We start from the raw sequence: 15639 nt of genomic DNA, 5'->3' as shown, positions 1-15639 counted from the left end.
CTTTGCCCCCCTTGTGCGTGCGCTGCCGGGGCTGCTCCCCGGGACACGGGTACATACGCGCGTTACAATGTATCGGGTACACCTGTACTACGACATTAATCACGCGGTACGGGACATTCCTGTCACGATGTATACCAGACATTATTCGCGCGAGACGAACGAGGGGGGCAGGGGGAGGGAGGGAAAAGGCGCCAGGATTATTCGAGAAATATTTAAATTAGACTCGCTTATCGCGTGTCGGCTTATATACAGACCCCTCTGCGCCTCGATTATCCTCCTCTCCCCTCTCCCCCCCCACCCTCGATCCTTCTAGTTTGTTAGAATACGCGGGATGATCTCGCGCGATCATGCGATCGTCGTGTGTTCTTTGTCGAAATCGAACGATATTAAAGTCATTGAGCATTTATCGGTTAATTTCATTGGCCCGAAACGAGTTTGCGACAACGACTAGTGATGATGAGAGAATCTTGTAATAATCCGTGACCAATTATGGCGCGACATATCTCAGCGAATTATTATTTTCGTGAATGTAAAAATTAGTAAATAAAATAAAATGGGATTTTTTAATCGAGGAGAGAGAGAGATGAGACGCGTCAAAAATATATTTCGACGAATTTTTGGAAATTTTCGAAACGAAAGAGCTTCGTTAAGTCATCGATGATGTCATCAAGCGGCTCGTATGCTTTGTGATTTTTTTCCGTTTTGTTTTCTCCGAGAGAACAAACGGCAGGCGACCACGAAAAAGCGACCGATCGGCCGATCTGTACAATGGGGCGAAAAATGAAACTCTAGACCCTGGTTCTCTCGGGGAGGAGAACGGAGACTCATAAAAAGGGTACTAACGCCACGCAAGATGATCCCACGTCGAGATGACGACGCCCTGGCGCCCTGATTCTCGACACCTTCGACAGCCCTCCATAAAATCTACTCTACAGCTAAAATATACGTAATAGGTACCTCGGGCGGCTTCGATTTTATTACCTGCGTGTGACTCGAGAGAAGACCGCAGTGTTGCACATCGCAATGACGTTTCTATGCGATTCAAACTATGAGATTCAATTATCGGAATTGTAAACGATTTCATTTGATTTGTCGTTAAATGTAAGAGGGAATGTTTAAATTTTGCGATGATCTGATAAGTATCCGAGATGGGAGATCCCACAACGCTTCGGTATCGTCTAATGATCCTTAATCATCGTAAAGGCATCTTTGACGCACGCGAGATAAATTTAATAGTTACCATTAAACAAGGAGAAACATTGAACGGAGAATATATTTCAACCGTGTATACGCTTCAAAGCACACACACTTTACTGGCCTAAAGATAAGCGAGACAGGTCGTTTGGTGAGTCGCAATCGCGAGAATAAATGATCTCCGCGAGTCAACCATCTCGTCCTATCTTCGTCTTCGACCGACCGTCTCATCCTTTCGCGGAGAAATACGTCGAATAATAATAAGAATGCAATTACAAAATTAAACGAGGCCCCTATAAATATGCGTTGGTAGAACCAACAGCGTCGAGGAAAAGAGGAGAAAGAGAGAGATCGCGGAAGAAGGAACGGTTAATTTGTTGTGCATCAGCAGCACCGGCAGCTACGAAGACAAGCTACGCCGAGAGCCCCGTACTAAGAAAATAACTAGAGATAATTACGCGCATAAATCAGAGTGTTAATATTCGGGGGCGTAGGTAGGAGGCGCGCACAGGTAGATATATTCGCCTATATAGGTATGAGGTAGGGTGGTATACATGGAAGGAAAAAGAGCGAGAGAGAGAGCGAAATAATGCCAACTTTGGATCGGTAGATCATTCGTGTCCGTTGGATACGCCTCCTTGTTAGCCTGGGTTTACTTAGTCCTTCGACGCTCCTACGACGTGCGTTACGCCCGCTAATAGCCCATCGGTAACGAACTACCGTCGGCCTTTTTTGAGGACCTTTTAAGCGAAAACGCGTTTCTCCTCTCGCGCGCTGCCTCTTATCGATCATGGCCGTCATCGCGAGAAAGGATCGCCTCTCCCGGCGGAGAGTCGTCTCTCTCTCTCTCTCTCTCTCTCTCTCTCTCTCTCTCTGAAAGCGAATTCCTTCCCACGTTCCTTGGACCCTGGACGAGAGGACTACTTAAAGAGCCAGTCCTCCGGGGCGATATTCCGTAATTTATCGGCCGCAAATGTGAAAGCGCTAATTCTGCCCGCGAAAAATTATTATTTCCAGTCCAGTTCGCGCTTAGAACATATATACCTGGAAGGGGAATTGCTTTGTTTCCCGTGGAAAAGATCTGTGTCCAAGTTAGGTGAGAGAGAGAAAGGTAGCTTGTAACCTTTGCTCTCAATGCGCAAACGCGGATGACGTCACGCTCACCGCGCTGTTTGAAAATGGAAATGTAATTTTTAATGTGTATTAATTTTGAATATTTCTGTCTAATAAAATCTTTTTGTTAAATATCACTCGCACTTTTCCCTTCGTGGAATAAACGCAAATTTATATAAATTTTAATAATACTCTGTATTAATTCAGTCTTATACCGATATCTCCTAACTCTAACCTCTCCTACAAGCAATGCTATTCGCTAATTCGCGCTTGCGCATTGCGGACAAAGGTAACAATCTACCCTTCTCTCTCCTTAAAACGTGGTTCTCTCTCGCACCCAACTTGGACACAAGCTCGATCCTTCATTCTCCTTCCAGGTATATATGTTCTAAGAGTTCGCGCCTCGAATCATCGCCAGTCTCGATCTGTCACGTGGAAATTTTTTTCATCAAGACCGGCTGAAGCGAGACCGACTGAAAACGGTGGCGAAAAGAAAACAACGACCGCGTAAAGGGCTAACTATAAGGGGGGCGCACGCGGTGGCGTTGAAACGCTCATAACAGGTGGACCGATACTCTCCGGCTCCGAGATACATCTTCGAGGTGGGCGGTCCCGCACTCCTTAAATCAGCCCGCGGCCACACCATAACATTAAGCTCTCTCTCCTCGTCTTCCACCTCACCCGGCACGCTCTCTCATCTCCGGCCGTTTATTTGTTTGCTTAGAGCGAGTAATTAGAATCCGATACAAATGGTTATTATTTATCGGCAGAGAAAGAGAGAGGGAGACCCGTACGAATGCACGAATGGGATATACCTCCTGATTGCCTGGCGTTATTAAACCGGGAGATACCACGAGATAAATACACCAGGAGGCCAAACCCGCAAATACCGGTCGCTATATAATATTGCCCGGGCGAGAGCCTCGCCTAACAGCTTTTATTCGCGAGCGACGCCAGAACTCAATTATTACAGCGTTGTCCACCGCGAATAATGCTATTAATAATTTACGTTACGTTTTGTAAATATCTACCATCGCTCGTTTAAACCCGGAACTTTTTTCAATCTTGCACACATAAACCTGAGCGAATCGCTTAACGTCGTGAAATCAATTTTCATCCTTCTGTCAATGAACGAGTACCCGAAGCAACTTTAAATGTTGAAACTTTTTATTCGAAAACCTTTTAAAATGTAACGAGAAAAAATATTCGATGCTCATCAGCTGCTTAAAAAATTGTCATTGGTGGGTAATATATCAAAAATACATGCAATTGGTATCCGGATACTCATACAATGATAAAAAAGTACAAATTATTAATTATTATTGACAGAAGAATCAATAAGTATTCGATCGAGGAGACATTCTCCGAGGAATAGGAAATTGAGAAAGATGCGGGCTATGAGATAAAATAAAATTCACGCACGATTGGCGACAGTTGCAGCTGTCAAAGTATAGCGTAGAAGCGGGTTCGTGGAATTAAACATAATGGGGCTCTGTCGTCACGTCAAACCGACAATGCAACGGTCTTGCATTCTTTCGAGGAATGCACGCGCGACTTTTACAGAAAAGAATCTCTATCGCGATGCCAGACGCATCCAGTTGTTAATAAAGTATAATACGACGATGACGATGACGATGACGTACACCTGTGACCTACAGAATACAATGGCCGCCCGCCATGTTTGAGAGTCACAAATCGGGCCCGATAATACGGGCTTGTAAACGATAAAAGACAAAGAAAAGAGAGAATACGCGTCGCGATTGTCGCAGACAATGAGAAAAGAAATCTAACGCGAATAAAAATCTCTTAGTTAGTCTCGCAGGGTGCAGATGGTCCCAATTTTTAATTTTATGTATTTTTAATATGCAATCATTCATTCGTAAATGCATTCAGTTATCTTCTATTGTGTTGTGAGTGATAGTTTGATGTTTTGTTTTCAATTATGTTTAGTTTTCTCGAAAAAAATAAAAAGTATATTTTCACCCCACGTGATTAATTAAGTAATTATTTTCATTGTAGGTAAGTTTATTAAATTCAAGTATTTTCTTCTCAAATATATTGACTTTGCCTCTGGTTATTTTTTGTCTTATTAAATATTGCAGCCATAAATGCCTTTGTACTTTATAATTATATGAAACAATAGAAAGATAAAATATTACAAAGAAAATTCTTTAAGAAGATTGCTCTAAAATTGGCAGAAAAACACAAACTTTAGAGAAACAATTTTATGTATTCCTAAATCGCTAAAAAGAAACTTGGAAAACGTTATTCCTAGATATGTGCAACCAAGATCATCGAATCGAGAAGCAAATGAGATGTCACATATGTCTAAAAAAAGATGATAAAAAATTGAGAAACATGTAACTTGTGCAATAAAAATACTACTCATTCAATATTATACAGTGAATACTGTAATTGTGTTCAATAAACGTTTGTTAATTATTATACTATAAATTATTCTTTATATAAATGTTAAAAACATGACGTTAAGTTCACACTAGATTTTTTGTTATTCTTCAAATATTTTTCTATTTCGTAGTTGTTTCAAAACTATAGCTAAATAAAACTATAGATAAATAAAAGGTGATATTATACTTAAAAAAAACCTTTGTTTTTTATCAAAATAATGGATTGGGATAAATTAAACTCCACGTGACTAATAATGTAAAATAGATAATTATCTATTTTTTTCTATAATCAACAGAGTCGAATTGTCTATAAATTCTGCGAGCTCGCGTTGAAACTTTCTCCTCTACAAATATTTGATTGATTTGCGCGCAGTAAGATTTTCGCGAGCGAGATGTCTAATTAGTCGAATATCGAATAATCATCCGATTTATTTATTCCGACGCGAGAGAGCTTCACCGCGCACAGGGGGGGGGGAGATAGAGATACGCCGGGGTAACGTTCATTAGCTTCGGTGTTGATTTAATTACCGGGAGAGTAATTGGCATGCCTACTGACGATCCCGTTCCCTCTCGACTATCTGCCCCCTTGCTCTTCTCCCCCCCCCCCCCGGCACCCCATGTCGCTTATTTCACCCGGTTCTCCTCTCCAGCACCCTATCGAGTCACACCCTCTCTCCGGCCCAAACTCTGTTGCATATTCATCGATGATAGATTATGTCTACGTGTATACGAAGGCGCGCGTAGGAACAGTCGGTCTTGTGCAATATCTATTCGATACACGATAGATATGCGATAGATCCACGACTAATTAAAATTTACCATTTTACGATTATTTATTTATTTATTTATCAATATTTGGCGAACATTCGCTTTATACTAATCTCACCCGAGACGAAAAATTACCGACCGCTCGAGTTTGTTTGTTCTTTTTTTTCGCTTTTCGAATATATCGTAAATTGGTTCATTCGCCTGGTTTATCGCGCGTGTTTCGCGAAGGAGATACGGCGCAAATGAAGGAAAAAAAAAAAAAAAAAAAAGACAAAAACAAACAACCGACAGAGCGGTTCGTTGCCAATTTCCGCGAGTCCGAGACACGTCGCAAAAAGGACCGCGGCGGACGATTTTGGGTTCGGTATACGGCCGTATATAGGCGAGCGTATATCGCGGCGATGTTATCCGCAAACACGCGGGTTCGGCCAATTTATCCCAAGGGATGAGGCCGACGTGGCCCGGCCCGGTGGTGGGTGTGGGGCAGCCTTGTCCAGCGGAATGAATTCAGCACGCACAGCCCCTGTGCGGTCGAGCCGCCTCTCCTACCCCTTTCGCCGACCATCACCAACCACCGTGCAACGTCCCCACCTTTGGATCACTTCACCCTCTCGTTCGTCCCCCCTTCCTCTTTCTCGTTTCGCCGCTCGCGCGCGTTAAGGTTGCCTCAGATGGGAAAAACGCGCGACAAGAGAAGAGAGACGTTTAACGCGCTCTTCGATTATAAATTTATTAAACTAAGCCCCATTAAAATTGCATAACAATTTTTTATAAATTAATTGATTAGTTTTTAAATTAATTAATTAATTATTAAAAAATGTCACACAATTTTCTATATTAATATAATTAATTAATGATATATAAATAAAAAATTTAATTAATTAATTAATATTAAAAATATTATCTTGTTACTTCCATTACGATTAAATTACATTTCTCGTATATTCGCGGTCAATTACCGCTAATGCAGAATGTACGAAATACTGAATATTTTTGTGCAATCTCAAGTTGAACGATATCGAAGGGGTTCTTTTTGACAGACGGGGATTTATAATTGATACGAGTGGTGTGAATGGCCCTTTAACCCATCCGCTACCATCCACCACTCCTGATTCGCTCCACATATCGCTAGCGCGGCTATACAACGGCCGCCTGATTGCCACGGGGGCTCTTAGATTTATTGACCTGTCAATGGCGGCGCGCGAAAACGGCGAATTTACAACGCCGCAGGTGTTAAGTTCTGCCGTGCGTATAATAACGGCCTGATCTCCCCAGGCCTTACGGTAAGCCACCGTAATTATATATTTCCGAACCTTCCGCCCGCTACCTTTGTCATTATCACCCGAGGTGGCGCAGCCGTAATTCAATGAGATCCATTGCGCGTGTATACGTGAGCGATAAAGGGGTTGATAAACGTCGCGCAAATTTTAGGAAATTTTTAGCATGCATTGCATGCTACGAATACGATCGCCGCGTTTTCTCTCTTGTGACATTAAAATTATAGCTAGCGATGGGGTGAAGTATCTTATAGGAATTTGCATGGTTTCCAATTCTCTATCTAATGATATCAAATGATACTTTGGAAAAAAAGGAATACTTTCAAATATGTTCGATCCTGGATCAAGTATGTTCGAATTTTTTATGACTACTTGTGAGATATGTGTATATATGTATAACCCTAAAAAGTGAAACTTGGATTCGGATTTTTAAATATTTTATATTGAACTTGATCCCATCCCTAGTTATAGCTAATCTGTTTCCATCTGAAAAGGCGAGCTCGGTAGTTTCAGATATCATATATATTTGTACATATATTATATATATCTTAGTTATCGCTCGTCTTATTACAAGTTGCACGAGCAGCTCTCTTGGAACACGAGAGTCGCTCGCGAAATGATTTACGACCGGAGCAGAGCGAAATGATAGAGTAGACCTTACCTTGAGCCTGGTGAGACGAGGTTCCTCGGCCGCGAGTTTCGCCAGCGCCTGGTAGTCACCCTGGGCCGCCCTGACCAACCACTCCCGCGATTTTCCGTCCAGTTGCTTTGAGGAAACATCGGATCGCGATTATTAGGGCGATTAATGATGGCGTCGATCGGCGAGATCGCGAGGGGGGCCCGTCCGACCGAGAGAGCGGGCGAATTTTAATTAAGATCCCCGGCCACGATCACATGGCGCGCATTCATCAAGGTGCACGTCTGCGATCGCGGAGAGGGAATTATACGTATAGCTCCTTCTCTCTCTCGTCGGATTGGCGCAAGCAATAATCGCGATCTGCGGTGGGTGATGAACTTACCGAGGCAACGGAAGCGCTGTCATCCTCGTCGGCGCCCTGCGGAGAAAAAGAGAAAGAGAAGAGGGGGTTAGAGCTGAGATCCGTCGAAAAATCAACATTACGCGCTACGTCACGCGGTCACGATCGCGCGCGACGCAAAACCGGTCCGCTGTATATGGCGTTGGCGTTGCTTGCACTCCGCAGAGGTTGCATACCGACGTGTGCGAGAGGATGAGACAGAGAGAGAGAGAGAGAGAAAGGGGGAGTCGACAAGGGGGAAGAAAATGCGTGAGCGCAGCGGGAGGCCACCGCGCGCGCTTCGCCCATCAGATTGATATACGGATCCAATAATTGATTCTCCGGTGCAAGACCTTGGGAGGATCTCCGGCTAGCTGGCTGGCCGGGCTCCGCACGCACTTACGCAACTCTCGCCCGACAACAGACGTCCCATTTCGGAAACGTCGTTCTTCTCCCTCTTTCTCTCTTCTCTCGGCTCTCAAATCAAATAATTCTCGATCACGAAAATGACGGACGGTGCTTTCGATAAAATTCTTATCATCCCTTATACGAAAGGTGTAATTTTACTTGAATTTTAATTGATAGTGTCTTAAAACTATGTATGGGTACTCGGGTACCAAAGTGTATTTGATTTTTTATAGCAGCTGCTGTGGATATCGAACATTCCTTCTCGTTATATTTTAGGAGGTTTCCGAATATACAAGTTCGGACGGAGAAAAGACACATTTTTAAGATTTTTGAAGTTGCTTTGGGTACCCGTTCGAAAGGATTAATTGTATTGAGGGTATACCGATCTCCGGCGCAATGTTCTACATTATACTTATATATACGAGGTACCACGATGGAGGACGACGTCGACGACGGAGGTGGATGAGCGGAAAGGGTTCTCCTCTCGATCCCAGGAACGTTAAACGACTACTCATCCCTGTTAAACTGTTTGTATTTTCACTCGTCACGGCCACGTCAGGTCGTCCGAGGTGCTCATATCGACACTCGGCCCCGAATCGATCGTGACTCTTCATAAATTATCAAAGTATCCAGAGAGCGCACTTTGGCCGAGTCATCATTAGCCCCGAGCCGCGATATATCTCTATCCATCGACAAGATCGCGCGTGTCCTTAAGTGAAATCACGTTTTCGAAGGACGCCCCCTCCGACGTTAATCCAATTGCCCTCTCCCGTTCGCAGAAGGAGGGGAAAAAATCGACGATTTCGGGCGTCCCTTCCGGAAATTCCGTCTCTTCTCGAAAATGATAGTCACTGATCCCCCCGTCTCTACGCCCCGTCGCGTCAGGTGGTGTATCGAGGTGCGTTCCCAGCTTTCGTGCTCGCGCAAACACGCCTGTACGCGTGCGAATGCACAGATGCACGGCGATAGGATGGACTTTGTTATACGCGTGCATCGGAGAGGTCGTGCTTCATCAGCGACGCGATAATTGTACTCGCGAGAAAAAGACATTCTGCCGCCTGGCGGAAACGGAGAATTATTATTAATATTTAATTTCGTAAAGATCCTCGATTATTATTAGTATATATTTTTAAATTAAAAATGTTAAAAATGTGTCTTTTCTCCGTCCGAACTTGTATATTCGGGAATGTTTAATGCCAACAGCAGCTGTTATAAAAAATTGTCAAACACACTTTGGTACCTCTATTTTAAGACACAATCAATTAAAATTCAAGTAAAATTACGCGATTATTATTATTATTATATAAAGTATGTAGAAGAATATGTATTAAAAGAGAGACAAAGAGAGAAAACCGATTCCTCAAAAATTCTTCCCCGCATATGTTTCGAGATTAACATGCAAATTGTCGCGAAATTATGCAAGCAACGAGAATCCCCGGGTGGATTCGTCGACATTTCACCCAAAGAGATTGCGAGAAGAAGGACTCTGATGCCTCGAAAAACCTTCAATCTCGATGATCGAGAAAGACAACACGGGTATTCTGTCACTTTGTGCGCGAGTCGCTGATTGATTTTTAAGCGATTGCGAGATAAGATGATCTTCGATGAGATGCGTCGGGAGACGCAGGGACACCGGCTCGTCCTATCTCGGACTATCCAGGAGATATGCAAATGTTCTCATCCTCCCGCGGCGCGAGAGAGGCCTCCACGAACGATCAGAGAAACGGGCCAGTCAGCGACGGCGCGCACATGGACCATAATGGCACGGTTATCAGATAAGCTTATAAGACCTGGGTAATCGTAATAGCATCGCGATGGCGATTTCTCTCCGGCTCGAACGGCGGATGAACGAGAAGGAGCAGCAACTCGCCTCTTTCGACGAGTCATTGTTTTGCCGTAATTAATATTTTAATTGAGATCAGCAGGAATTAATTGACGCAACTGGGCCTTGCATTCTTCACCTTTTCGTCAATGTATAGGTACCTGATTATCAGGATTTAATTTTTTGACCTCTCACTCGTCTCCTAAATATCTTTATCAGACATAAAAGAGGGAGTTCGAGAAGGGAAGAGGGTGCAAAAAGAATTAATTTGCTCGTTAATCGAAAATATTACAAACAAATCATCTTCTATACCGAAACTAGAATCTGGATATCCGAGAGCAGATATTTCCCTGCCCCCCTAACAGTGATACGTACACGCGCAGATGTATGAACGCGTTCTCGTACATCACGTTCATCGTAATCGGATAAAAAAGCTAACGGATACGCGACGCATACAAGCCGCGTAATCACTTATAGGACGTGATCCTAGCACGAGAGCGAGCAAGCCGAGTATCATAGAAATGGATACAAAGGGGCCATCAAGCAAGCCGCGGTAACGAGCTACCCATCCTCTCTCTATCCCCCTTTCCATCCACCCCCCCCCCTACATCCGTATCTCCCATTGTTATCGCTCTTCGTGGCGCATCAGCGCCGACTAAAAAACACGCTCGCCCAGCAGTTAAGCCGCGCGCTATTCGCGCGTCTAATTCCGCCGAATGTGGCCAGCGGCAGGTACTCAAGTACTCTAGGTACAGGGCGTGCACGTGCTATCTCTCTGTCCCCCTTCTCTCGAACAATAAAAGGAATAACGCGGAATGTAAAGCGGATAGCGAACTCGCGCGCGCGCGCGTTTCTCTTCGGGGTGGAAACGTTTTAATAAGCGGACGTGCGCCGCTGCCCTTTCCGAGGGGGCGTATAAATATATTCGGTTGCTCTAACGGCGCGCGAAAGAGAGAAATATGCATATATAGAGACGAGAGAGAGACTACGGGGTGCACACACCGGGAACGGATATATCGGCGAGACGGTGAAGGGGGGAGGAGGGGGGGGGGGCAGACGTGGTAGAACGAGAGGCAAAACATGTTGCGGCACGAGCTGCCTCGAGAGCTCCGCGGAATTAGCTTTATTATAACCTGGGGGCCATCCATACACGCCTAACAGCGCACGAACATTCGCCGGCCAATAAGCCAAATGCTAACCAAACATTTTCGCGACTCGGCGCACCCTACAATTCATCCCCCCTCCCCCAACCCTCCTCGCGCGCCCCCCTTCATCCCGTCGCCCCTGCCGCGTCGAAAAGTCCGGCAAGGAGGATCGATCCTGATTAAAGCGGGATGTGTATTTAATGTCGACGAGTCGTCATGTGCTTAATTCTCCGGATCACTCGTGATCCATATTTTAAGGATGTTTTATATGATATTGTAAGAAAACAATATTTAAAAATGCTATATACATATAATATATTTAAAGTTGAATAGAATTACGTGATATATTAAATTTATATATAATATAATATATTAAAATTCATTATAAAATTAAATTGTATAAAAATATCAATCATTTTTATTTTGAAAAATATCTTTCTTCTTTAATTGTCACGTACAACTAAAAAAATATTTAAAAATGGTATACATACATGCATATAAATATTATATATTTAAAATTAAATATATTATATATTATGTATATAATATTAAATTTATTTATTATAAAAAAAAATATATATATAAGATAAAAATTCATTATAAATTTTTAATCTAAAATATGCACAAAAGAAATTTTGCTATAGATTAAAAAAAAAAAAATTGATTCGATCTCTGTTGTCGTGGTTATCCGAGAGTTAATACTTTGTGGTTTACATGATGAATAAAGCGAGACACGTCCCGAAGAAAACTCAGCGCTTTCATCTCAACGCTCTGTCGGAAGATTCATTAGATTCGTTGATTCGCTAAAAGTACGCCTATAATACAGTAGATTGAATGCGAAATGCATCGCACATTTTAATCGCGCGGTCGCAGAGGGGGGGATCTTTCTATCCGTCCCCAATGGATCCCTTTCACCCCTTTCTCCCGTCGGGAGGAACTTTTCTGGCCGCGGCAGCGCCGTGAAACGATTAGGCCCCAGATTAGTCGAGCGCGCGAGATCGATTATGCGATCCTGCGGATAACATTGGCCTGATTTATTCCCCTAATGGGCGTTCGCGCATTCATTTCGAGGCCGTGCGAGGCAATTCCACGGGGCTTCGTCGGATGGCGGTGCCCGTCCTCTGCCGCTGACAGGAAAACTCTCGCTGGGTGATTCAGCGTTCGGTTCGGCGACGCCTCCCAACGACCACCATAATGCCTACCTATCTCCGGGTATAGCCCACCTACCTAACGCCATTTCCATCGTCGGGGATTATAATCCAAAGGTTCGGTCGCGGGCCCGAATGAAATCGCGTCGAAATACGACGACGAGATGGCCCCCACCCCCCTTGACATTTCGATGTTCCGAGACCCCCCCTCGTTGCCGACGATATTCCCATTCGTCCGAAAATTTAAATCGATCGATCAGGTAATCAAATTTGAAAAAAAAAAGAATTTTTCAAAGAAATAATCCGTACTTCGCGATTTGACAGATGGTATACTTTGAGTATATGAGATACGTCTTTTGCTCCGATTAATCGAGAGACGAAATACGGAAATGCAATACCTTTTCACCCAATTTTAGGGACTAATTATACCGACTAATTATTCTCGGAGCTTGAAATTTCGGGGGCGTGAAAATTAATTCCTCGTCGGCGGATGAATCTCGCGCGACAAGTCGGGGTGTCCGCGCGATTACACGATTCGTCGGGGAAAATTAGCGATCGCGGACTCGATTGTTATCTCGCTGCGCGATATATACGGCGTGCGAGAGGCGCCGATGATTCATAACTCGCGGCCTCGTATTTTCGCGGGTGGCACACGTCGAATTTGGTCCGGATGGGGCCAAACACGGAGAGCATCGACACCCGCAAATGCACGCACGCTCGCTCCATCTACCCTCTCTTCCCACCCTCTCCTCTTTCACTCCCTCCCCGACCCTTTCGTTGACAGGATTATATTCGTACGTACCTACGTACCGTGTTCCTCGGTGTACCTCGGCCCCGCAAATACGCGTCGCGCGATCATATTCCCGTCGGATAATAAATTTACCGCGGGGGTGCTCTCGAGCACACGGTTCTGTCGCCGCGCACGATTCTGTTCCGCCGGCAAATGTCACAGTTTCGAGAGGGGGATTCCAACGGTATAAGCGCCATCGGCGCGATGCTCGCTTTCTCTAAACGACAATAGCGCGATTAACCCTTATGTCGATTAACGGATACCCGGGGATACTCAAAAGCAAAATTTTTTAAATGTTAATTCAAGTAAAAAGGACCAATAAGAGCCAGGTGCAGACACTAGAGGCAACAAAATTGTTTTCTAAATTCTTCTATAATTATCTTGTGTATAGAATAATTTTTAAAATAATTATTCTGTACGCAGAATAATTATAGAAGAATTTTAAAAAAAATTGTTTTAAATCGAGATTTTTATATTTAACAAACCCCTCTATCCCCCCTACGTGTGTACATGGAAAAAAATTAACTACCATAGCCTAAATTTTAGCTATAGCAATTAATATTTTTTAGCTATAGTTTAACGAAGAATTCTATAACTTTAAAAAATATTAACTGTCATAAAATTTAGGCATGATAATTAAATTTCAGGTGTAATATTAGGAAAGAAATATTCGGGGCGAAGTGGCTAAATCGAGATTCTTCAGAAGGGGACAGATGAGTTTATTAAATGTAAATTTTTGTTTTAAACTACCTGTGCACAGGGCACAAATTTTTCTTAGCACAATGTTAAAAAATTAAATAATTCAATTTCAGCACATTTTTATGTTTAATAAACCCTTCTGCCTCTCTAAAAAACGTAGTCAAGAAAAATATTGGAGTAAAATTAGAAATCTTTAGGGAGACAAAAAGATTAATTAAATATAAAAATCTCGAATTAAAATTTACCTAATGTTTGGGGTCGTAACAAAGTACCTACTTAGATATACATTGATAAAAGAATAAAAAATTATGCATTGACAGAAGGTTTAAGTATACAATAGCTCCGATTATATTATGTATATTTCAGATATAATCTCAGAAAAATTTATCCCATATCCATATTCATCATAATTATTATTAATATTCCATTTTGCATAAAACTGTAATGTAATAGCGAATAAGACTAATGATAAATGTTTGCGAGAAACGATAGGCCGACAGTGTGTTGACGTAAAATATGAGAGAGCTGCCGGACGGAAGAAATCTTAATAGTCGACGTGTTTCGGCGCGATAAAACCATCGCATGGAATTAACTTCTCGAAAAAGAATACCGTTTCACGAAATGACTGGGCGTGACGAACGCATGTTACTCTATGCCGTATATTGCGTAATAGCGTGGAGAGTACGATCACCGTAGTAGATATTATTGTGTTTCATATGGGGCAGCCAACGAGAAAATCAAAACACACTCAAACCAAGGTTTTTATACATTATATGTTTGTATACACGAGAGATATAGGAGAGATAAAATGACGCTTCTCTCGCTAGAGAGAGACGAGAACGTTTATAGACAATAGTATTAGAAATATCGGAGTGAAAAGGGAGTGAAAAAGTCCGAGTAATATGTTCGATTCGATGAAGAAGAGCGAGCAATGTTGGCGTGACTCCATATTGTGGCCTTTGATATATACCTCGACGAAGGTCGAGCTTAGCCGCCTGCGCGGTTTCGTCCCCTAACGAGTTTATCGCATCCTCTTTAACGTTATTAACACGGGCTAACGAACTGGAAGCGCCGAGTCATCCAGGTTCTATACCGAACCACGATGGTTCCGCCAGGTATACACACCTGTACACGCGTGTCTGATCTTTACACGGGCGTGTGTGTGTCTGTGTACGCAAGCTTGTAAGTGCAGAGCGAGAGACGGCGAGTGAGTTTACGTGTATAAGGTGGGATAAAGGTACGTATAGATACACAGTCGGTCCTGTCTGTGCGGCCCTGATACCCGGGTCTCTGGGCTAATTCCGAGGTGTAATCTACGGGTACCATCTCAATGGATTAGCATATAGATAGCGAGGTGGACTGACCGTATATATGCGCAAGCCTAGGCCAAGGGAAGGGAACGCGGGCATGTCCGTTTTGGTCCCGTGTCCTCCGCGCGTAAAGGGTTCAGGTGTTGCATTTCGACTGGTCCTCCAGCGATTGCTAAGAATACATTCCGAACGTCTTGTACGCCCCGACCGTGTTAAAAAAAATTACGTTAATTAAGATCGATACAATGTTAATAAATAGATGGGGAAATTTTTCTCCAGTTTCAAAAAAATAACGATATTGCTTTTAAACTACATAATACATTTTTGTCCAAGTGATAATTTTTTAAATATTTATCTTCAAATTTTCTTCTCGGGGACTCTTACTCTCGCGCAATTCGGCCAATCTGCCACATCGACGTGGGCATAGAGAAAAAAAAAGAGAAAGAGAGAAGAAGAAGAGGCACGTCATCTTTTTTCCGTGGAGACTTCCGTCTCGGAGATCATCGGGGGATAAGAAGCGTCATCGACGCTGATGGCAGCG

The 15639-nt window shown here is 43.2% G+C and overlaps 1 protein-coding gene across 1 annotated transcript in view; it reads right to left on the bottom strand.

Moving 5' to 3' along the window:
• The window catches only part of LOC145932902 (ankyrin repeat domain-containing protein SOWAHC-like), a 114866-nt gene that overhangs the window by 89823 nt on the left and 9404 nt on the right, over positions 1-15639 (bottom strand). The window contains exons 5-6 of the mRNA XM_083032129.1: positions 7780-7815; positions 7422-7526 (exon numbers count right to left, since the gene is read on the bottom strand). Of these exons, the coding sequence (XP_082888255.1) occupies positions 7422-7526; positions 7780-7815 (141 nt within the window). The remainder of the gene's footprint in view (positions 1-7421; positions 7527-7779; positions 7816-15639) is intronic.

The sequence above is a fragment of the Prenolepis imparis genome, unplaced genomic scaffold (assembly GCF_030444845.1).
Source record: "Prenolepis imparis isolate NDT839.2.m4 unplaced genomic scaffold, iyPreImpa1.0 SCAF_2, whole genome shotgun sequence".
Classification (NCBI taxonomy): domain Eukaryota; kingdom Metazoa; phylum Arthropoda; class Insecta; order Hymenoptera; family Formicidae; genus Prenolepis; species Prenolepis imparis.
Note: the sequence above shows the minus strand (reverse complement) of the source record. Positions and strands in the feature narration are given on the sequence as shown.